Source organism: Sceloporus undulatus, chromosome 7 (assembly GCF_019175285.1).
Source record: "Sceloporus undulatus isolate JIND9_A2432 ecotype Alabama chromosome 7, SceUnd_v1.1, whole genome shotgun sequence".
Taxonomy (NCBI): Eukaryota; Metazoa; Chordata; class Lepidosauria; order Squamata; family Phrynosomatidae; genus Sceloporus; species Sceloporus undulatus.
Genome location: NC_056528.1, coordinates 6,649,351 through 6,674,445, shown reverse-complemented (window position 1 = coordinate 6,674,445; position 25,095 = coordinate 6,649,351). Strand labels below are relative to the sequence as shown.

The 25,095-nt window shown below is 44.5% G+C and overlaps 1 protein-coding gene across 3 annotated transcripts in view; it reads right to left on the bottom strand.

Annotated features, from left to right (window-relative positions):
* Nucleotides 1-25,095, bottom strand: part of PLCH2 (phospholipase C eta 2) — a 239,746-nt gene that overhangs the window by 41,716 nt on the left and 172,935 nt on the right. For all 3 annotated transcript variants that reach the window (XM_042479267.1, XM_042479268.1, XM_042479269.1), the window contains exons 11-15: nucleotides 22,346-22,453; nucleotides 15,643-15,801; nucleotides 3,771-3,863; nucleotides 2,137-2,237; nucleotides 714-811 (exon numbers count right to left, since the gene is read on the bottom strand). In XM_042479267.1, coding sequence (XP_042335201.1) covers nucleotides 714-811; nucleotides 2,137-2,237; nucleotides 3,771-3,863; nucleotides 15,643-15,801; nucleotides 22,346-22,453 — 559 coding nt within the window. The remainder of the gene's footprint in view (nucleotides 1-713; nucleotides 812-2,136; nucleotides 2,238-3,770; nucleotides 3,864-15,642; nucleotides 15,802-22,345; nucleotides 22,454-25,095) is intronic.

The following is a 25,095-nucleotide window of genomic DNA, read 5'->3' as shown; positions in this document are numbered from 1 at the left end:
TAGAATCATGGAGTTGGAAGAGACCACAAGTGCCACCCAGACAAACCCCTGCCATGCAGGAACTCTCAATCAAAGCATCCCCGACAGATGGCCATCCAGCCTCCAAGGACCTCCAAGGAGGGAGACTCCACCACTTTCCAAGGGAATGCATTCCACTGTTGAACAGCCCTTACTGTCAGGACATTCCTCCTAATGTTGAGGTGGAATCTCTTCTCCTATATTTTGCATCCATTGTTCCAGGTCCTGTTCTCTGGAGCAGCAGAAAACAAGCTTGCTCCCTCCTCAACATGACATCCCTTCAAACATTTAAACAGGGCTATCATATCACCTCTTAACCTTCTCTTCTCCAGGCTAAACATCCCCAGTCTCTCCTCATAAGGCATGGTTTCCAGACACTCTACAATTCTGATGGCCCTCCTCTGGACATGCTCCAGCTTATCAACATCCTTTTTGAATTGTGATGTCCAGAACTGGACACAGGACTCCAAGTGAGTTTAATTCCTTGCTTGGCCATGGAAACCCTTTGGGCAAGTCACACCCTCTCAGCCCCAGAAGAGCTTGTGATACGTTCACCTTAGGGTCTCCGTAAGACAGAAACGACTTGAAGGCACACAACAACAAACATGTGCAGAACTAAACCACAGACCAGAAAGACTACCTACAATTTTAATCCATCAACCTTTAGGGGGGGAAAACAACAACAGGCCACTTACTTTCAGACTCCACATCATGGATGCCAACAGACTTGGTATATTTCACCAGGTCAGACAGCGCTCGCGACAGTTTCATGGTTTTCTTCTGTCGGCTGGTCCTGTGAAGACAAAACAAGAGTTGCATTGACCAGCTGAAAGGATGAAATCAATCAATCAATCAATCAACCAGGTTTTCACTTTTTCCTTGAGCAGAGGAAGGTGTTCAGAAAACCCTCAGGGTTCAGACACCTTCAGCAGTGCTTTTCTTCAGGTGCATTCGCACTGTAGAAATAATGTAGTTTGGCACTACTTTAACAGCCATGACTGGGATTTGTAGATTTGTGTAGCACCAACGCTCTTTGGCGGAGAAGACAAAAGACCAGTGGTACCCCGGGTTACGAATTTAATTCGTTCCGCCGCCGCTTTTGTAACCCGAAAATCTTCGCAAGCCGAAAAACCCATAGGCGCTAATAGCGAAAGCCGCGATTTCGTGCGAAAAAGCGCCGAAAAGCACCAAAAAAATTTTCGTAACCCGAAATAACCTTCGTAACCCGGAACAGTTTTTTTCAATGGATTTTTTTCGTAACCCGGAAATTTCGTAAGGCGGCGCATTCATATCCTGGGGTACCACTGTATAACCAAAAGAGCCCAGGATTCCACAGGAGGGTGCTACAGCAACATCTTGAAGGCACACAACAACAAACGGACATTTAGTATTACTTGGAAGTAAATATCTTGGATGAGAATCATAGGACCCATACAGACAGGCCAAAATAAAGCAGCTTCGGGTCACTTTGGAGGTATGCTGTTTAAATGATGCATGCATCCTAAGAGTCTCGAAGCTGCGCTAAAGCTGTGCTCTAGTCCTTAGGACTGGAGCATGGCTTTGGCGTGGTTTCTGGACTGTTAGGACACATGCATCATTTAAACAGCATACCTCCAAAGTGACCTGAAGCAGCTTTATTTTGGCCTGTCTGTATGGGGCCATAGAATCACAGAATCCAAGAGTGGAAAAGACCTCAAGTGCCAACCGGTCCAACTCCGTGCCATGCAGGAATTCACAACCAAAGTGCTCCCAATAGATGCCCATCCAGACTCTGTTTAAAAACCTCCAAAGATGGAGACTCTATCACTCTCCAAAGGAGTGTCTTCCACTGTTTAACAGCTCTTACTATCAGGAAGATCCTCCTAAAGTTGAGCTGGAATCTCTTTTCCTGTAGTTTGAGTGCGCTGCTTTGTGTCCTAGTCTCTGGAGCATCAGAAAACAAGCTTGCTACACCATCCATACATCCTTTCAAATATTTAAACATGGCTATTATGTCCCCCTTAACCTACTCTTCCCCAGGCCAAACATACCCAGCTGCAGAAGATGCTCCTTACAGGGCATGCATACACACATATCAAACCAAAGAAAGAACATTAGCCAGAACACGTTGCCACTTACTTGCTATAATGCACTGAGCCTCTAGCTATGTTCCCTTGACAGTTGAGATCATCCTCACCGTCTTCCAGGCTTGAAGCCCTTTTGAGCTTGCTTCCTTTTTTCTATAACAACAACAAGAGAGAGACAACTAGGATGAAAACAAGCCGCACTTGGTATTATTAAACATCTGCTTATACCAAGATATTAAACCAGGTGGCAATTCTACCAAACTGTATTGCTCCCTCAAAGGGCATATAGAGCCGTGGACAATAACTGGTTGAAGATGTATGCAAGCTGGATCTCCATTCATCAACTGCCCAAGTCACCAAATGGATGCCTCCCGAGCCTCTTTGTTTTCATTTGGGGGGAAATATAAGAAGTACGGACACAGAACAAAGAGATGCACAGGGAACAATGAAAACATGTACATATTCAGTCCTTTCTCATAAGAATGTAAGGGACAGCTGGAAATATCTTGCCTCCTCCCTGGAATGAAAGTTGCCTCCTGCAACAGCGATGTTGGAGAACAGTCAGCATAGCCTTGCTCTTCAGAACCTGCCTGATCTTGGGAGCTAAGCATGGCCAGCCCTGGTTGGTACTTGGATAGGAGACTGCCAATTGAATACCAGGTGCTGCAGGCTAGATTTCAGAGAACTGGCCAAACCACCTTTAAGTATTCTTTGCCTAACAAATCCTATGGAATTCAGGGGGTCACCAAAAGTCAACTGGTGACTTGAAGGCACTTGTCCCAAGCAAATCAGATCAAGAAAAGGGACAATAAATTCGATGGCCTCTGAAGCTCTAAGTGGCACCTATATGCTGTTACTGACACCGTCAAACATGATAAGCTGTATCATCATGCCATCATACCCACCATGCAATCTCTTACTGGTTTTCCCTTTTCTTCCATGAGCACATGGGAATTTCTTCACTGCAGAAATAAGCCAGGTCGACACCATGTTAACTGATATGGCTCAATGCTATGGAGTTCTGGGATTTGTAGTTTCGCAAGACATTCAGGCTTCTTCATCAGAGCTTAGGTGCCACAATCCAGAACAATTCCCAGAATTCCATACCATTGAGACATGGCAGTCAAAGTGGTTTTGACCTTGATTATTTCTGCAGTGTGGACTCAGCCTTAGGCAGGCGGGAAGCGCCATCCTGGCCCCAATTCTTGGGTTCGGGAGTACGCAGCGTCCACATGCTCCCAAACCCTAGCGTGTAATGGCAGCACCATAATGGCGGCCTCCCGTCCACACGGGGGCTGCCATCATGATGCAAGCATGGTGCAGCGTCCAAATGTCATGGCACCACACTTGCGTCATCGACACGCGGCAGTGCGCCAATGGTGGAGTCATGGTGCCTGGTGTGCACAATAAAAAGAACCTGATTTTAACAGGGTTATTTTGGTGCAGAGGGACGCCACGCAAATGGGCATTTCAAGCCCCTTCGTGACATTAGCCCAAAATCAATATGCTTCAAGGCCATCATATCCATGTTCATATTCATATCCAAGGCCATCATACTGCGATCCCTTACTGGGTTGGCCTGTTTCGTCCTAACATTTTATGGCTTGGGATATTTGAGTGGTTGAATTCCACCCAGAATCTGGGGACAAAGCAGAATAACATACTCCCCGTAAATTCATAAATGACCTTGCGCTTGGAAAAGCTTCCCATCAGTGATCGGTTGTGGCGTTTGTTGATGACGGCATCTTGCCCAGACTCCACATCCTCCTCATGTTTGTTCTAGAGTAACAAAAAAGGGACAGCAACAATACAAGGCGGTCAGAGATTAGACAGATGGACATGATGGCAGAAAGGCACTAAGACAGACAGACACTGGATTTAAACAAGTCCCCATCAGATGAACCCAAACCAATAAAAATATAACACAAACAATAAAAATATAACACAAACCCAAACCTTGCTGATACTGCAGGCTTCCCAGAAAACGGTGTAGCTTTCGGCATGGAAAGGAAACTGTGCCACATTTAAACTGCAGTTTCAGAGTCATATTGCATTGTAAAAGAAAGATGACAGGCAGCAAGACAGGCAGCACGAGTCCTAAGAGGCCGGAAGCCATACCAAAGCCATGCTGCAGTCCAAAGGACTTGAGCGCAGCTTTGGCACAGCTTCAGGCCTCTTAAGATGCATGTGTCATTTAAACAGCATACCTCCAAAGTGGTCTGAAGCAGCTTTGTTTTGGTCTGCCTGTTCAGGCCCTTAGGTGCGGGACAGACTGCCCCCAAAAGGTGGCCTGCCAGCAGCCTTTTTCCCTCTGGAGGGATGCCGCAGCCGCCATCCAGAGTAAAAAGAACCTGGAAAAACCAGGTTCTTTTTGTGCTGCCGGGCGGATGTAATGCGATGTCCAGATGCCACGGCCTCCAGGAGCCCTAGAAAGAACCCACTCCTGGCGAGTCCTTTTTACGGCAAATGCAGGACGCCATTGATGCACTCATCTGCACCGATGACATCCACATGGCATGGCACTGTTTGGGCACTGTGCCATGGGGACATCATTGTTGCGCGCCATGTATGGATGGGTGCACAGAATGATGGTGCCCCCATGCCAATAGTAGGGCTGGCTGCGTGTGGACGTTGAGCCCTACATAACCCTAATTTTGGCCCCAGACTGGCGTAAAGTGCCAGTCTATACTGGGCCTTAGCAACCACTGAAGTAAGCTGAGGATAAAGGGGGAAAGTGGAAGGAGAGGAGAGAAACTGGAACATTTAAAAAGCAAATGAGAAAGTGACGTAACAGGGGATCAATCATATACTCTCCTTGCCAAATCAGGATAGTTCGACGGTATGGTTTTACTCTCAAAACCCACTCCCAAAACCAGGGCTGTCTTAAGTTTTGCAAAGTTCAGCCCAGGGAAAGGATTCTCCAGGGTCCAAGAAGGATCATTAACTTCTGGCTAGGTCATCCATGATAACAGGAAAACAGAGATGTTTTCTCATGCGCCTTCAATACTCTTGGAATTAGAGACAGCGTTCATCTCTTTAGTCCAGCATTCATCTCTAACCTTTCACTGCATGTCAGCAAAACTTCTGGAAGGCGTTTTACATTTTAACAGCTCTCTAAAAAATCCCTGGCGGCCAATTAAGAGCTCCGGGAAGAAGCATCAGCAGCATTTGCAAGTTCAGATGTTTTAGTGCAAAAGACTTAGTACAATCTCGATACATACAATGTATTGTACAATTAACATATAAGCGAGCCCCAGGGACAACCAGAGAGGGAGACGATTTTTGCATTAAATCCTCCTAGTTATTAAAAAGTCCTTCATTCTCATTATGGAAAAGCAAGATGTGACAGAAGACATAAGATGACCTGCATCGAGCTTGATGCGCTACTTACTTCATCCCATGTTGCTACCAATTAATGGAAGCCTTGCATCTTCCCCAAAATCTCAGTTCCCTGGCTCCACATTCAATCAATCAGTCAATCAATCAATCAATCAATACAATCATAGACCAGTGTAAAAGAAAAGGCAATTTGTATCATAAGGTACATGAGGTACATATGACAATGTGGCATAAAATAAACACATTAAGACCATATAGTAATACTACTACTACTAATATATTTCTATACTGCTTAATAGCACTCTGTATGTAGTTTACAATCTGTACCCCAAGGTAACCCAATGGGCTTCCATGGCCGAGAGAAGATTTAAACCCTGGTCTCCATAGTCCTAGTCCAACACTCAAACCACTACCGCATGCTGGCTCCAAGGTTTGTCTTAGGATCAAGATAAATCGGATACGACTTGAAGGTACAGAACAACGTGATATGTCAAAAGTATGGGGTTTGGTCATTTTTGGCTTCTAGGAAGAGTTCAGATTTGATTTGCTCTCAGCTCCATTCTTGATCATTTTAGCAGTGCGTAATATCCATTGTGCAAAATATCATTCTTTTCTGATTTAGGGAAGCACTGTGCATGAGGAGACAAAGTAGTGGTCGGAAAGCACAAACAGAGTCTGAGCCTGTTACAGACTGCCAAAATAAAGCGGCTTCGGGTCTCTTTGGAGGTATGCTATTGAAATGATGCATGGGTCCTAAGAGTCCGGAGGTCGCACCAAAGCCGCACTCCATTCCTAAGCACTGGAGTGCAGCTTTGGTGCAGCTTCCAGATTCTTAGGATGCATGCATCATTTAAACAGCATACCTCCAAAGAGACCCGAAGCAGCTTTATTTTGGCAGTTTGTAACAGGCCAAGAGTCTTTTGTCCTTTTAAATAATACCTCCAGAGGGCAGTGCTTTTACACAGACACAAATAGGTTGAAGTGATAAAGGTGGATATTTTCCAACATACATTACAAGGAACCACTGAGTCAAGGAGTTCTTTCACCCAAGGCAATGTGTTTGTCAGCATCTGACTCCTCAGAATACAGCTAAAACGTATGGCACACCAATGTTATTGAATTGTATGACTTTAGTCTTCGGTATTTTATTTGCAGAACCATACAGCAGGCATCTCTCCATTAACAAAGCCTCTGACAGTGAAGCTCCTTTCCAACCTGACCTCCTTTTTCTCCCTTGTCCTCCGATTAATTGAAACCTAAGCTATCAAGTTCAATCTTCTCCAGCTCCAGATCCTGGAAATGTTGGAGAGCCTGTACCACGAAGGAGCCTGAAATGCCTTACTATTCATTCTAGACTATAATGGGCAAGAGGGATTAAAGGTCTAGCAATTTCCGATGTTCACTCGGAGCAGCCACAGTTCAATGGATGCTGTCGTTTATTGGTAACTGGCCTTGAATTGCCCTCAACTCATGCCGACTTTGTGGATGAAACATCACCAAGACCCCCTGTCCTCCACGTCTCTGTTTAAGTCCTACAAATTTAGATTTGTGACCTTTCTAGTTGAATCTAGCTATTTGGGAAGCAGTTTTCCTTTGAATGTGGAAATTCTCAGGTCCAATCCGTAACATTTCTAAGTAGGGTTGGGAAAGACCTCCATCTGAAACACACCAGAGTAGATCAGTGATTCCCAAACTCTGGTCCTCCTGGTGTTTTGTTTCCAGAAGCAATAGCCATCGGCGTGTTACAGACCGCCCAGAAGGGGCGGTCTGCCGCCGTCGCCATTTGCAGTGTGGAGGAGCCCCAGTGTCCAAACCGCGAGGCTCCTCCGCGCTGCAAATAAGAAGCACCAAAATGGGGCTTCTCTTTGCGGTGCTGATATGACACCGCGAGGCGCCAATGGAGCACTCGCGGCGTCATATGCGCCACGCGACGTGCGGACACAGTGCGTCCGCTACATAAAGATGGCGGCCCCTGTGTGGAACAGGCGCCGCCATTTTATACGGACTTGGTCCATATTAGGGTTAGGGGCATCCGGAAGGGACGCCCCTTTCTAACCCTAATATGGACCCAGTCCATACTTTATGCCCGTCTGTAACAGGCCATCTTGATCAATTGTCTGGGATTCTTTATATAGATATAGATATAGATATAGATTCTTTATTACAATAAAACAATTATTGTCTGGGATTCTGAGAGCTGATGTCCAAAACACTTGGAAGGCCAGAGTTTGGGAATCACTGGAGTACATAATACTTAGCTGTCAGGAAGGGAGTCCTCTCCTATGTCTCCTGTGAGCCTTTCAAAACCCATAGTGGCAAAAACCCGTAGTAAGTTAATATCTTATCACAGTGCTTCTTAAACTATCTGATGTAGAAGAATGTCAATATTTTTTCCCCTAATGTGCCCAAGACTAGACCTATATTTGAGTCCACTGACTACAGCTCTTTCTTTCCTGGAAAGATGCTACAAACCAACGATCAATAGCTCACAGATCCGTGCCAATCCATGGACTTTGGGTAGTGCTGTCTTTATAAACCGAAAAGGATTTGGATTAGAAAAAGTAGACAAGATGATCAATCTGGACTGAGATTCTTCGCTTAAAATGTCTGCAAGGTGCATAGGAGCAGCTTCTTGGCTAATGGCAAGAGCCTTTCAAGCTCAGGTGCAGGTTTTAAAAACAAGGACTTGGATGCCTGGATGTTTCTCTTCATTCTGCAAGTCTGCAAGACACCGGAGAGTTACACAACACAACAAGAGGCAGATGGAATGTAGGTTGGCCATCAAGGGAGCGGCAAAGAAACGTTCAGGAGCCGTAATCTACTGTGACATTCTCTGGCTCAAATTTGGGCACTGAAGCAAAGCATGGATGCACAGAGCTTGACAGAGTCACACAGACGCACACACACTTCTTAAGTATCGAAGCAAAAAACAAGGAATGAGAGCAAGTCGGAAGGCTGCACACAAAGCCTCCTGTGCCAGGGAGATAGCGCAACGTGAACAACCGCACCGAAGTATGAGAGCAACAAAAAGAGGATCTTCACGTTATTGGAAATCCAAGGCCATTTTTCAATGGATTTGGACAGTTACAAAGGCATTGTAAGAGTCTCCTTACTTATAGGTCCTGTTTGCATTGGGATTATCATGGTGATTCCTACCATGTCTAAAACATGTGCTCTTCTGCAGTTGCTTCAAAGTTTGGGCCCACATCTGTGGATAGCATAGTTGGACACCTGTGGAGGCCCATGCGCAAAGCATGGAACCCACTGCCATGCCAGTCGTTGGGTAGTCCAGGTCTTTTTGCTTTCTCCTCCCAGCTACTGCTGACAAGAGCCAACCCAATGGTTCCCAACCTTTGGTCCTCCACTTGCTTGGACCTCAGCACCCAGAAGCTCCAAACAACTTGGCCAACAGTCAGGAATTATGGGTGCTGAAGTCCAAATCATTTGGAGAAGGGGTTTCCAAACTTTCCAAAACTTTAGTGTGATAATCTCCATGGATTTGGAAGAGACCCCAAGGGCCATCCAGTCCAAGCTCCTGCCATGCCATCAAAAAGATCTCTCAGTGCTGTTGACCCCAGTTGGATGTGAGTCTTTGGACATTTCGTTTTTTAAAAACTAAGGAACTCAATTGCATCAATGAGACCTGAAAGCACTGGAATAACTTCAACCAGGAGAAATAATTGCTTTCATTAGCAGAGGACTATCTTCTCTGACCTGAATGGATGGGCCAGAGACTCAGACAGAGGAAGGTCTTCCCCATGACATGACACCTGTTCCTTCAAGCCCAGAAACACTGGTCGGTTGATACCTGCCTAAGACATAAGTGCTTCATCATTGCTAATATATGCATTGATTCCTCCCCAACAAAGTGTTAAAGAAGTCAAAGAAAGCAAGTCAAGGAGGGATGGCACATTGAAGGGATGTCATATTGAGGATGAAGCAAGCTTGTTTTCTGCTGCTCCAGAGAACAGGACACAGAGCAATGGATGCAAGCTCCAGGAAAAGAGATTCCACCTAAACATTAGGAAGAACATCCTGACAGTTCAACAGTGGAACAAACTCCCTTCGAGTGTAGTGGTGTCTCCTTCCTTGGAAGTCTTTAAGCAGAGGCTGGATGGCCATCTGTTGGAGATGCTTTGACTGAGAGTTCCTGCATGGCAGAATGGGGTTGGACTGGATGGCCCTTGGGGTCTCTTCCAACTCTACGATTCTAAGGGCCCATACAGACAGGCCAAAATAAAGCTGCTTCAGGTCACTTTGGAGATATACTTTTTAAATGGTGCATGCATCCTAAGAGTCTCAAAGCCATGCCAAAGCCACGCTCTAGTCATTAGAACTGGAGCATGGCTTTGGCGTGGCTTCTGGACTCTTAGGATGCATGCATCATTTAAACAGCATATCTCCAAAGTCACCCAAAGCAGCTTTATTTTGGCCTGTCTGTATGGGGCCACAGTCTCCAACTCCAATTCTTACCTTCAGATGCTACTCAGCTTAGGCAAAACAACCTTGCCTAAACTGAGTAGCATCTGATGGTAAGAACTGGAGTTGTTGCACACCTTTGCTGTTGCTGTACACCTTTAAGATATCCCCAACTTATAGCAACCCTAAGTCAAACCTATTGCAGAGTTTCCTTGGCAAGATTTCTTCCGAAGCGGTTTAGCATTGATTTCCTCTGAGGCCGAGGGTGCATCGACACTGTAGAAATACAATGATTCCCAAACCACAGCATGTAAGTGGTGTCGAACTGCATTATTTCTGCAGCGTAGATGCACCCCAAGAGAGAGGGTGAATTATCCAATGTTACCCAGTGAGTTTCAATGGAAAAGCATGGATCTGAACCTTGTTTTCCTGGAGTCCTAGTCCAACACTGACGCCACTAAAGTACGTTATGCTCTGTGCATAACAAATGCAGATATTCTTCCCAAAGTAAGTCGACAGCCCTTAATATTAAAAAACAAACAAGCGCAATGAGATCAGTTCGCCACAAGCTGCATGCTGATTCCAACGTTGTTCTTTTAAAGCCTCTTTGATAACGCAAGCGTCGATGATCAGAAAGATAAAATGGAGCAAAGCATAACCGAGAGGAAGAGAGAGAGAAGGAAGAAAGAATAAAAAGAGGAGCACGTACGAAAAACGACTTGTCATCTCCCCTGCAGGAGTCATCGACCGAAAAGAAAAAAGGAGCATCGTTCGAGATCCGATTAAACAGGTTATTTTCATAAATAATGCCCAAGCGAGTCGTAGGCGGTAGTAATTGATCCCCCTTTTTCTTTCATTCATGAATGTGGGTCAGAACCATTTTCTTACCGATGGGAAAGAGAGACTTCAGATGAAAAGGCAGAGTGCAAACTGGCATCAAAAAGACAGGGTTGTTGTTGTTTTTAGCAGAATGAATTCATCCCAATTAACTCTGGTTCTCTGGAAAAAGCCTATTGGGTTGCATTCTGTCTCCTCCCTGAATAAACACTAGTTGACATTTACTCTTTATCAGGATTTGGAGGGAGCCAGCAGTAGTTTGAATGTTGGATTGCTTTGGTCAAGCCTCACCTGGAATAATGCTGTGTCCAGTTCTGGGCACCACAATTCAAAAAAGAGGTTGAGAAAGTGGAGTGTGTCCAAAGGAGGGTGACTTAAATGGTGAAGGGCCTGGAAACCATGTCCTATGACGAACGACTTAGGGATCTGGGGATGTTTAGCCTGGAAAAGAGATGGTTAAGAGGGGTTTATGATAGCCCTGTTTAAATATTTGAAGGGATGTCACATTGAAGAGGGAAGCTTGTTTTCTGCTGCTCCAGAGAATAGGACCCGGAGCAATGGATGCAAGCTACAGGAAAGGACATTCCAGCTCAACATTAGGAGGAACTTCTCGACAGTAAGAGCTGTTCAATAGTGGCCTCATTCCCACAACCTTTTAAACCGGATTGCAAATCGGTTTGAACCAAATCACTGAAACGATTCGGCGAGGGGGGACCACGCACTAGACCCGTTTAACCCGCGTCTTTTTGACCCTGATGTTTTTCGCGTCTTTTTGGATAAATCGATTCCACGCAAGTGTGAAACAGATGCAGATCGGAATCCATTTCAATTTGCCCTTCTGCCGGCTGGAGCGGTCCATTTTGAATCGATTCATTTGTGAATGTGAATCACAAGAGGGTTATTTTACAGGGGGGAAAATGCAAGCGGGGCAAATGTAGTGGGAACCACGCTCCGCTGTCAAATCAATCCATCCATTTGGATCTCAAACCAACCAAGTGGATTCAATGTAGAAGATACTCTGCAGTCAAATTTGGGCTTTGGCCCTGCATCATGAAGACAGGTTGCTAGGATGGAGGACAACCAGTTTAAATACCAATAGCAATAGCATTTCTGCCCATGTAGAAATGCCCAAGGCGTCTAGAAGGTTCAACAGTTTTTCTTTAGTTAAGTAACATTTACCTGAGCTGTGCATTTTATTTCACACATGCGTACGGATGAAAAATGTACTGCAACATGTCTTCCTTTTGTGGTAGAGGAACCTATCCCTATTCTTCCCATGCTATTTTTGCCTCTAGTGCCAAATTTGCTCTTGAAAAAGTCATGCCCAGGAATGCATCCCCTTCATTGACTAAGATAGACCTCTCTCTTCTCATAGCAAGAGCAAACAAGATACTCTTGACTTATTATTTCCAGCCTTTCTCAAATGCACGGTTTTAAATCCTGCAACAACGGTGGGCAATTTTGAGTGAGATTCACCTTGCCAACAACCCGGCTTGGTTTCCTCCTTCTGCCCTTCGGCAAACATGCTCCATAGTCCCGAATGAACTCTCTCCAAGGCCACTCATGGGAAAGCATTATTAATGCACTGCTAAAGTGATACGAAGGGTTGGAAACAATGGGAACCGAACGGGTTCTGCTTGCATCATTACCCCGCTCTTTGCACATTTGGCCATTTGTGCACAAAAACAAAGAGCAATCTGGGCAGCGGATGAAATATTTATCATGATTAAGGGAGCGGCCAATGAAGTCCCATTAATGATCGGGGCAAAATTGGCTCTGGAAAAAGCAAGAGCGGTGATCAGTCAGGATTAGCTGCAATTACGCAGCTAGTTTCAGAGCAGCCAAGGGCTGTCCAAACAATAATAAACAGGTATGGGTTGCAAATCTGTCCTCCGCACCCTCCTAGGCCATTTTGGAGAAGGTTTGCAAATTCTCACTGAGACTGGCCTTGATGCACCAAGTCCCTGGCTGCATCTGCACTGCGGAAATAATGCAGTTTGGCACAACTTTCACTGCCATCAATCATATGGCATCCTGGGATTTATAGTCTGCCGTGGCTCCCTGAGAGAGAAGCCTAAATATCTCACAGAACTATAGATCTCAGGATTCCTTAGCATTGAGCCATGGCATTTAAAGTAGTGTCCGACTGCATCATTTTCTGCAATGCGTTAGTACAACCGAAAGCATTGGGGAGTTGTGCGTTGTGTGTATAAAGCTGAGAACCCCAATAAAGAGGATGCCTAAATGTTGCTCAAAGTCAGGTTCTCTGGTTCAAACCCAGAGATTGACTTTGGGGATTTAAACCCACTGATGCCTCACAAGGGCTGCATCCAGACTGCAAAAATAATCTGATTTGACACTGCTGTAACTGCCCTGGAATTCTGGGAATTGTAGTTTTGGGACACATTTATTTAGCCTTCTCTATCAGAGGGCTCTGGTGCCACAGCAAACTGAAAATCCCAGGATTCCATAGCATTCAGCCATGGCAATTAAAGTGGTGTCAAAGCGCACACTATTTCCGCAGTGCAGATGCAGCCAAGGAGTGGCAGTTGTGCCATCTCTGGTTTGTTTCAGTTTGCTTCATGCTGAGGATGGAAAAGAACTCTGTTGGCTTTGAGTGTCTTACTAAAATTGCCAATTTCATACCTGGTGAGATTCATTCTGAGACAAAACATACCATGCATCTGAATGTCATGCTTTTGTGAAATTGGTAGTGCGCTCGATCTTCTACGATTCTGTGTTTTGTATGATGTAAACCGGGCATGCATTTTAAAAGAAATGCAGACCGCTAAAATGGACAACACACTTCATTGCTCATAATATATGCATGTAATATAGAAAAGGTGCACAGAAAATGAATATAGGCTTCCGCACAGGACTTAAAGCCTCAGCCTGACAAGCAAAATGCAATGCAAAATGCAAAACCTCAGCCTGATACAAGCAAACTGCAATGCAACCAAGAGAGAGGTCTTCACATCCCTGCTCCAGGCACTTGCTCAATGCATCCTACTTTTCCCAGCATGTTAAGGACCGATAAGTGGTAGTAAGTAAGGAGTTGACACTACATTCTCAACAGAGAGTACCTGCAAACACACATGCCTCCTTTTCCTCTGGAAGCGATAGGAGCCCTTCCATCAGTTGCGTCGCTCCAAGGAGATCATATAGTTTCCGTCTGCTTTTCTTATATGTATTGCATTCTTCCAGGTATTTGCCTCTTGAAATATTATTTTCCACTAAGAAAACTCTATTCCCTGATCAGAAATATATTCTGCATTGCATATATTCTGCACTGAGCTATTGTTTTCCATGCAGAACATGCCGATCCCTGTGCAGAAAAATGCCCTTTTCAGTGCAAAACAACCCAGTGTGAATTTTGCGCAGGACAAGTCCTGAATTGCGAATCGCCTCCAAAAACGGCGTGGTTTTTGAAATGACTTGCCGCTACCTTTGAGAAGGAACTTAGTGAAGAATTACATTGCTAGGGAGAAAAGGAAAGACAAATGCTCCGAAGTAAAAAGCCCAGTCAAGTGGAAGTTGCAAGCTGCAGCCTCCCAAAGCATCATTCTCCCTTTGAGACTATGTTTTCTAGTGGCAATTGTTTCATTGGGACCAATTTCCATTTTCACCGTTTAGCAAGAACATTGAAAGAAAAGAAGAATTTCTTAAGCATACCAGTTGTTTTTATATATCGAAAGAAACAGGGAAAGGGCAGCTATCAAATGCGAAATGCCAGGCCATGAAGCAAACAAGAAGCCCTCCCAGAATAGCTGCATTTTTCAGACGCTCTCTAAAGGCGGCGGGGAATTGCGTGGGTGTTTGTATTTACAAACAAAACACATGCCACTACTCTAAAAATACAGTCAAGACTACTCCAGGCATAACCCTGTTGCAAACAGAAAAGACTTGTACTTATGGGAACAGTCGCCTTTGCATCATGACCAAATGCACCTTGGCAAGCGATGCAGAGAAAGTGCCTTACCTGTCATGCAACTAAAGGGCTTCGAAAGTGTCACGTTTCCCTCTTCTCCCCGTTCCCAATTTAAAGCTGATTCAAGGTTTTTAGAAGAAGCACGGAGCAATCCAGAGAAAAGGTTTGGATGATCCCTTTGCAGGTGATATGAAAAGCTTTCCAAAAGGGCAGATAAAGTAAGAGTCGGAGACTTCAACCATCCTGATATTGGTTGGAATGCAAACCCTCGCCAAGAATGGAAGATGCAACAAATTCCTTGCTTGCGTTGCAGACAATGTCCAGATAATGGAGGAAGCAACAATTGTTGCTCCTATTGTTTAGGAGCATCAACATTTCTTGCCATGTGTGTGCAAGAGAAAGAGAGAGAGAAAGAGATGGGGGAGGCATCTACATGTCCTTTGTGTTTTCTTCGTTTCGTAGTAACTCTGATGTGCCATTAGCTATGAACCCAAAGCACATTTGTTTTCTATGTAAACTGTGGACCTTCACTGAGACCTATTTTTGCTCAGGTGTCAAACCAGCAAACCATGTCTGGGACTGTGACACTTCAGATGGCAAGTCAGGACTCAAATAACTGAACGTTGCTGCTGTCGTTTTGAAAGGTCTCACCCTTTACCTGACCTACTATATCTCTATGTTCAGGAGTATAGCATATAAGAGAGAAAAGCATTTAGCGATTTGAGTTTCCAACTGCTATCTGAAAAGGTACAGTTGGCCCTCTGGATCCATGGATTCTTTATCCATGGCTTGAAAATACTTTGATATACATTAAAAAAGCAAATCTTGATTTTGCCATTGCATACCAGGGGCACTATTTTGCCAAGCCATTGCATATAATGAGACTTGGGCATCCGTGGATTTTGGTATCCATGGTGGGCACTGGAACCAAACCTCAGACAATGCCAAGGGCCAACTCTATCACTATTACAAGACCTTGGAGGCAAACTGGATGAGTGAAAGCCTGGCTCAGGAAAACAAAACAGAAACCCTCACCTTCTTGAGATCATGCTTGTTCCCGAGTTTCCCAGATGGCGGAAGGGTGGCGACTGTAAAATTATTGGGGTCTTCACAGTCGCGGATTTTGGATTCCTTGATCAGAGAGTCCAGCTTCTTCTTTGCAATGTTCTCCACTCGCTTTCGGTTGGTGGAAGCCTACAAACAGGGAAAGCGGAGGGTTACGACAAACAAGAAACTAAATAGTTTGCTTCACTACCCAGAAACCAACAACTATTGCAACATTAAATAAAGAGGAAATAGTATTTTGTGGGTTTTTTGGGCCATATGGCCATGTTCTAGAAGAGTTTCTTCCTAACGTTTCGTCAGCATCTGTGGCTGGCATCTTTGGAGAATGCTGGCATGGAAGAGAGTTCGGTACATATACATATATACTGTGCGACCTTTGGTTGAGAGCAACTGTTTTACATGTTAATCTATGTTAATATATGTCTGTTGTTGCATGGCAGGGTGTCTATTTACAGTATAGACTCAACTATAAGTCGACTTCATGTCAAGGGCAGGATTTGGGGCCAAAATTATGGATTTTGATATGATCCATGGATAAGGGTAAAGCTTAGGGGCATGCAACCAAGGATGTAAAGGATGATGCAAAGGAAAATGATGTAAAGGACTTATAAAATTCTGCAGGCATCACTGTTTCTGCTCATCCTAAAGTCTGGATGGACGAGAGAATAGAGGGGAGCCATGCTTCTTTCTGGTGCTTCAAGGATGGACTAAGCTCTTGCCTTTTATCACTCTGTTCAGAGAAAGAGGATGATTCCTATAAGAGTTAAAGTACAGTACTTACATTGACCCGGGGAGCTACTAATTTGGTGTCATCTGCAAATTTGATGAGTATGTCATTGATAAAGATGTTGAATAGCACTGAGCCCAGGACAGAGCCCTGTGGGACACCAATGGTCACTTCTCCCCAGGATGGAAAGGAGCCATTGCTGAGCACCCTTTGGCTTCGGCCGGTCAACCAATGACAAATCCATGTAACAGTTGCCTTGTCATTGCAATTCGGTTGCAAGTGTGGAACACTCTCTTTACAGAACTACCTTTCCCATTATTTGACAGTTAAACTGGTTAACATCTCCTGCGTCGATAGAAGTCATGGTTTGTACATTATCCAGGAAAGCATCCTTCTACTCTTTTCTTTGCTAGAACGAGCAAATTTCTTCTCGATACCGAAGCGAGCGTTTTGAAGGGTCCTGATCTGCACCATTTCATTTGAGACGTTCCCTTAATTGCATTAGAAGTAATCATCGATGTGTGTAATTATTTAAAAAGGGGAGAGAGCACACATATAAGCGGCATTTTGCGAAAGCGGAAAGGAAGGGAGGCAGCAACCATTAGCAGCAATCATAATTTTGGCGAGGCAAGCTTTTGTTTCCAAGCCACTGGTATTTCCCCCTGGGGACAGTTCATGCAAAGGTGAATCTATTTCAAGGCTCCTTGATATTAAAACTATTATGAAAGCTGGGATCAGAAGGTCCAAAAATGAAAATGCTGGTATGTATGCGTATGAACGGTACTTGCGAGGAGTATCAGAAGTCAATACCAAAGAAGAATAGGCCAAAGCAATAGAGTTCAAAAGCTACTTAGAGGTTCAGTCCCACTATGTTCCATAGAGAGTAGCCACTAATGTGACTTAAGGATTGCAACCTGATTTTCTTAAGCCATGAGCCACAAGTAAAATGACTCCTTTAACTCCCATTTTCTTGCAGGATCTCGCTTGCGTGATAAAAGCTCATAGTGCCAGAAAATGAGACTCTCAGGTCAGAAATGTACTTGCTGGGACCTGTTACAGACTGCCAAAATAAAGCTGCTTTGGGTCTCTTTGGAGGTATGCTATTTAAATGATGCATGGGTCCTGAGAGTCCAGAGGTCGCGCCAAAGCCACACTCCATTCCTAAGCACTGGAGGGCAGCTTTGGTGCAGTTTCTGGATTCTTAGGATGCATGCATCATTTAAACAGCACACCTCCAAAGAGACCCAAAGCAGCTTTATTTTGGCAGTCTGTAACAGGCCTAAGGTACTCAATGTGCAACTAGTGTTTAGAAGAGGACAACTACATATAGCAATGTTGCTAATGATGCAACTGGGATAAAACTGAAATGGCATTGAGCTGTTGATTTGCTCAGAGGCAAAAGGAAAGTCCGAAGCTTCAGACTGAAGATGATGATGGCGATGATGATGATGATGATGATGATGATGATGATGATTCCTATCCCCCCTTTTTCTCAGTTCAGGACTAAAACCACCTTACATTAAAAAAAAATTACAAACCCAACGTATCTTTATAAACCCACAAGACACATACAACCAAACAAGACTATACAACCCAAAAATTAAAACCTGACTGAAATATACATACTCATGTACAGTATAAGTCTAGAAATTGTATCCATGGGTCAATGTAAGCAATGTACTTTAACGCATATATATATATATATGAACCATTCCCTGGTGAAAGACAAGAGAATAAATCTTTCCTGGAAGCACCAGCCTTTGCTTCATCCTTTAGCTCCATTGCTACATGCCCCTAAGTTTTACCCTCGACCTATCCGCGGGTCATACCTAAATCCATCATTTTGTCCCCCAAAACTGCCCTTGGCTTATACATGAGGTTGACTTATAGTTGTGTATATACGGCAAATGAACATACATATAAACACCAGCCCAAAAGTTAGCATGATCCAGCCAGTCTTTGTGCAGATCCTATAGTAGAGGTGTCCGAAGCGTCCGCGGTCCCTGTTATACTGGATCACTTTGAGTTTGTTAGTACTGATGAAGTGGACAAGATCCTCCGAAGTGTTAGGAGGACGACTTGCTCTCTTGATCCCTGTCCCTCATGGTTGGCAGCTCAGGGGGGAGATGTGGTGCGACTAATGCTGCATCACATAATCAATACATCTCTAAGTGAGGGTCAGTTTCCATCTAAATTAAAATTAGCAGTGGTTAAACCCCTGCTAAAGAAGCCCTCCTTAGACCCCCTGCTTCATAATAATTATAGACCCATCTCGCTGCTACCTTTTTTGGGGAAGGTGATCGAGAGAGCAGTCGCCTTCCAGCTTCAGTCGATCTTGGATGACACTGATTTTCTGGACCCATTTCAAACCGGCTTCCGGGCGGGCTATGGAGTTGAGACTGCCATGGTCGCCTTAGTTGATGATCTCCGTCTGGGCATGGACAGGGGGAGCGTGTCCCTGTTGGTGCTTTTGGACATCTCAGCGGCCTTCGATACCATCGACCATGGTATCCTTCTGGGACGCCTGAGGGAGTTGGGAATTGGGGGCACTGCTTTGCAGTGGTTCCATTCCTACCTCTCGGGCAGATCCCAGATGGTGGAGCTGGGGGACTGTCGCTCCGATAGGAGGGCCCTTACATCTGGTGTCCCTCAAGGAGCGATTTTGTCCCCTATGCTATTCAACATTTACATGAAGCCGCTGGGAGAGATCATCCGGAGACATGGGGCGCGGTGTTATCAGTACGCTGATGACACCCAGATAATTTTCTCTATGTCTCCGACTGATGCATTAACTAAGGATGGCATCTCTCCTCTAGATGCCTGTTTGGCATCGGTAATGGGCTGGATGAGGGAGAACAAACTCAGCGTGAATCCAGGGAAAACGGAAGTACTGGTGATAGGTTCCCCGGTTTCTGGTGGTGAGATCTGTCACCCGGTCCTGAACGGGGTCACGCTGCCCCTGAAGGACTCGGTGCGCAGCTTGGGAGTGCTCCTTGATTCGTCGCTCCAGCTGACCTCTCAGGTGGATGCGACGGTCAGGAGTGCCTGTTATCAGCTTCGGCTGATACGCCAGCTGCGTCCCTACCTGGACCGAAAGGACCTAGAAACTGTTGTACATGCTTTGGTAACCTCTCGATTGGATTTCTGCAACGCGCTCTACATGGGGCAACCCTTGTACCAAACCCGGAAGCTGCAATTGGTGCAGAATATGGCAGCTAGATTGGTCGCTGGTAGTTCCAGGTCGGACCATGTAACACCTATTCTAAAAGATCTTCACTGGCTGCCTATTCGCTTCCGAGCTCAATACAAGGTGTTGGTTTTGACCTATAAAGCCCTAAATGGCTTGGGCCCAGGGTACTTGGAGGACCGCCTCTCCCCATATAATCCGCCTCGCACACTCAGAACTTCTGGGACTAAACTGTTGGAGGTCCCTAGGTCCAATCATATACGGACCTCACAGAGGGCTTTTACTACTGCTGCCCCTCCCCTTTGGAATAAGCTCCCTGTAGAGCTTCGCTCCGCCGCCTCATTAGCTGTTTTTAAAAAACAGTTGAAAACATACCTTTTCCGGCTGGCCTTCCCACCTTAATTTGTTTATTATTTTCCTGCCCCCTTTTCCCTTTTCCCTTTGACCCTGGATCGATGTTTCATTTTCATTTCCTTTGCCCCTGACATGTGTATTTTCCTATTTTATTGTTTTCCTGTTCCTGTTTTTTGTAGTACTGTTTTTAATTCTTATATTAGATTTTAATCTTGTATTGTACTGTTTTTATAAATCTTGTAAGCCGCCCTGATCATTTCCATGGAAGGGCGGGGTATAAATAAAATTTATTTTATTATTATTATTATTATTATTATTATATAGTCAACCATCTAATGCAGCGATTCCCAACTTGTGGGTTTTGACCCCTTTGGGGGTTGAAGGATCCTTTCGCAGGGGTTGCCTAAGACCATCATTAAACACATATTTCCAATGGTCTTAGGAACCGAGACACCACAACATGAGGAACTGTATTAAAGGGTCACGGCATTAGAAAGGTTGAGAACCACTGATCTAAACAGAAAAGTCTTTACTCATCTGCAGAAAGAAAGTAGGAACGGTTTGAGTCTAAATTCATTGGGAAGGCTTGGAGGAAAGTTTTCAAACCTTTAAAGGGACCTTCGTTCCTTCCAAAGAGAGCCTCCTTCCTTTGCTATACTGCATAGTTCATTATAAGTTTCATAAGGGGGGGGGGGAAGCTAGTATAGATTTAGTTTTGCTTTATCCCTTTTATCTTCATTAGTGTGTCATTTGTTTTGCCTGGGCTTTTAAAAGGCTTTCTGCAAACGGCACCCGGATTCCAAGATGCATTGAACCGGCCCTGCTTTTGAACGACGGGTTTTAAAACAGAAAAAATCATGGCTCATTTTCTTATGATATTAATCTTTATTTCCTGCTGCAAGGTAGGAAAGCCCAGGTTGCGTTCTTTTGGAGGCGCAAAGCGACAAATAAGAGAGGGAAATGTATCTGCTACACTGCACTTAGTTATGTTAGATTGAATATATGTCTGTCTGCATCGATATTCTAAGATAGGCTTAAATACATACTTTAAGATTTGTTCTTGTTTTGTGTTTTAGTTGTACTCTTCTCTCATTCGGTGTCACTATGAGCCACTATGAGGGAGAAAAGTGGGATGCAAACTCAATACATGTATATATCTAAATCTCATCTGGATTCACACCAGAACCTGGGTTTGGAACGTGTTTTGTCCAAATAGGACGATGCCAGAATAAGGGTTGGAAATGGGTTTTTGGCCTGTGCAGAAAGGCTCCAAGCGACATGACTATTAATGTGAGATTAAAGAAAGTAGGAACTTGTAAAAAGGGTCCAAAACACACTGCAGAAATAATCCAGTTTCAGACCACTTTAACTACCTTGGTTCAGGGAATCCTAGGAAATGTAGTTTGTTGTGGCACTAGAGCTCTCCAACAGAGAAGGATAAATGTCTCCCAAAACTACAGTTCCCAGGATTCCCTAGGATGGAGCCATAGCAGTTAAAGCTTATTTGTTTGTTTGTTTATGGTCTTTATACTCCGCTCTTCAGTTCTAAAGGATCTCAGAACGGCTTGCAATTATTTTTAATTAGATGGTTGCTAATTAAAGTTGTCTCAAACTGGACTATTTCTGCAGTGCGTTTTGGACCGAGGATAGCAATCTCCGATCGTCTCCATCCAAGGCAATCTTCTTTGGCTTCTCACAGTGCCTTTGCAACATCCTCCTGAACGGAAACTTGGACTCAAAGATATAGCCGTGTTAGTCTATAGAATCAGTACGTAGAGAGATCTTGTAGCACCTTTGAGACTCACTGAAAGATTAGGGGAGATTATAGGAAATTGGCAGCATGATCGCTCGTAGACTTCAGTTCACTTCCTCAGATGCCTTTCCTGAGATGCTGCCAACATCTTTCTTTCAGTGTGTCTCAAATGTGCTACAAGATCTCTCTACATACTAGAATTTGGACTGTGGGGGGATACAGACGGGGAAAAGGGACGGCGAGACGTCGCCCCTTTTTGCCCCCAATGGAGGCCGCAGCAACCAAGCGGTGCGGCCTCCGGGAGCCCTAAACAGAACCCGCTCCCGGCGGGTTGTTCTTAGGGTGCGTGCATGGTGCCATTGGCACCATTGCACATGCTGATGACGTCTGTGCAGCACAACACCATTTGGACACTGTGGTGCATGTATATCATAATGGCGGCCCCCGTGTGGATAGGGGCAAGCCATTATGGCGCGGTAGGGCTTGGGAACGTGTGGATACTCCATTCTCTTGAGCCCTAAAATTGGCCCCATGATGGTGCTTTTGCCCGTCTGTATTGGCCCTGTCCCCCTTTTTTATTGTTTTGAACCTCAGCCGTGGATTTCATCTACTTTTGCATCTACGCTTTCCATTTCCAAATCTCAATACTTACATCTCCATTCATTAGTTTACAATCATCCTCCATCTCATCGGCGCTGTCTTCGTCAGACACTTCTCCTTCTTCCACGTCTTCACTAATGTTGGCTGGAAGTTTCTTCCCCTAGAAGGAAAATAAACACATAAAACAAAAGGCACCATTAAGCTCCAGAACAAACCAAAGAATGAATACTGTATATACACATGTATAAGTCTAGGAATTTAGGTTGAAACGTTGACTCAAGAAACCTTTGTCGACTTATGTAAGTACCATATATTTTAACTCGTATTATATACATATAAATATATGGTGAAAGGAGTGAAGGAAGTTATGGATGAATGAGATGAATGAAGGTGAAGGCGAATGAAGAAAGTAAATCTCGTAATTGAAAGAGGGATTAAGAAAGTAGAAGATGGTGGGAGAACGTAGGTAAGACTGGAAGGATTTAAATATGTTAAGAGTGGATGGTCAGAGAAAGAAGAAGGTTTAGGGACTAAGGATTTTGTAAAGAAGGTGTGGAGAGAGGAAGGTATGAGAGAGAGAAGATAAATGGAACTAATGTAATACTGTATATGCTAGACTACATTATCTAGAAAGCAAAGAAGGGTAATAGTTAATAGATTAAGTTGAACAAAGGCTTTACGCAAGTGAGTTTCATAGCTGAATAGCCATCTGAACCCACGTCTTCCCAACTGAGGGATAGACCTGGAATAGACCTTCGGTTTGCAGCAATCTGGGGCTAAAGTTAGGGTTCGGGCGAAGAGAGCAACCACATGATCCCAAACTCTAGTATGCACCAGCAATGGCATTATGGCTCAGCCTTATCCACATGGAGGCTGCCATGATGATGCAAATGCTGCGCAGTGCGCAGACGCTGCTAGTAGGAAGTAGTGTCATGGCGGCGCCCTTTCCCATTTACAGTGCCGCAAAAAAGAGGCCGCTTTGGGCAGCTTCTTTCTGGCAGCACATCATTGCTGTGCCGTTTGGTGGTTATGGCAACGATGCGGGACAAAGACTGGTGGCACAGAGGCGCCCCTCTGCCAAGCCCCATAGTTACAACTGGATGAACCTGTGTTTTTTTCTGGGGGATCATAAACAGCTGGCCCATGTCAAAATCAAACACCTCTTCTCCTAAAAGTTTATTTCACCTTTGCAAAATGTTTCCCAAGACCCGAGTTGTTCTCTTTGCCCTTAAACTGGAGAGCGCCAAATCCAACAGGTCAATACATCTTTATTGATCTGTAATCTCCGTCACGAAATCCTTAAAGGCTTATATCGGAGGGTGGCAGCTTCATCTGCTGAAAGGCCAGTTTATCCCTTATGAGGAAAGGAATTGAGGTATTTATCAAAGCTCCATCCAAACAAATAGCTTTAGATGCAAACCATTCTTGAAGAAACTTGGCAGCTCCTAGATACAGACGTTTTCATAGAATCGTAGAGTTGGAAGAGACCCCTCGGGGCATCCAGTCCAACCCCATTCTGCCATGCAGGAACTCTCAATCAAAGTATCCCCGACAGTGTTCATGAAGGGGCTTCCAGGCCAGGCACTAGCAATGGGGCTACAGGGATGCTGGTACTCTGAGACTACACTGCGCTGGGGATGGCATGCGTAATTATCTGAGAATTACAAAAATGGGGTTCAAGAAGGCACTGAAGATGCAGAGTAAGTCCTGGACTGTCTAGATTCTCATCAGTCCAGGGCTATCCACATTTCTGACATTGGCGAAACACATAGTGGAGTGTCCTTCCTTAGAGGTCTTTAAACAGAGGCTGGATGGCCATCTGTCGGGGATGCTTTGATTGAGAGTTCCTGCATGGCAGAATGGGGTTGGACTGGATGGCCCTTGCGGTCTCTTCCGACTCTACGATTCTATGATTTACCAGTCATTTCCCAAATATTTTTAAATATTCTTTCCACCCGTATTTTTAAGGGACTGCAAAGAATCAGTTTCCACCACCTCCGAGTGGCATCTCAATTCAACAACAGCTCCATCTTAGATCAACAGCAGCAATGGACCCTGTCCAGGCAAAACAATGGCGAAAAATCGGCAGGGAGAGCGAAAAAGTCAAGCGGCTGACGCTCCGGAGGCTAATTTTAAAGCTTCACGCTACGTGGCGTTAGGTTTTGATTGACATTAGGAGGATTCCAGAGAGACGCTGGAGTTCAGAGACAGTCAACCGTGGTTCTTTATTGAGACCAAAATACAAAAAAAGCACCTTTAGCCGTTTGCAACGGCTGCAGTTGAAGAAGGAGGAATAAAAGGAGAGTTGTAAGATGAAGTTAGAGGGAAAGAAGGAAGGTTAATTTTTGAGTTTGAGGAAGGAGGAATATTAGGAAATGGTAAGAACGAAAAGATCATGAGTGAAAAGATCATAATGAAATTTGTATTTTTGCAATATTTGGATTTTTGAGTTTGAAGAATGAAAGAATTAGGAAGGAATTACAGGTGGAACAGAAAGAAGGTATAATAAGGAAGGTAAGGAAGAAGAAAGGTGATGATGAATTTATGGAAGGATGAAGGAAATGAAAGGATAAACTATAGGATAAGGAAGCTAAGGAAGGAGGAAAGTGATGAATTTATGGACGGATGGAGGAAATGAAAGGATAAACTATAGGATAAGGAATCTAAGGAAGGAGGAAAGTGATGAATTTATGGACGGATGAAGGAAATGAAAGGATAAACTATAGGATAAGGAATCTAAGGAAGGAGGAAAGTGATGAATTTATGGACGGATGAAGGAAATGAAAGGATAAACTATAGGAT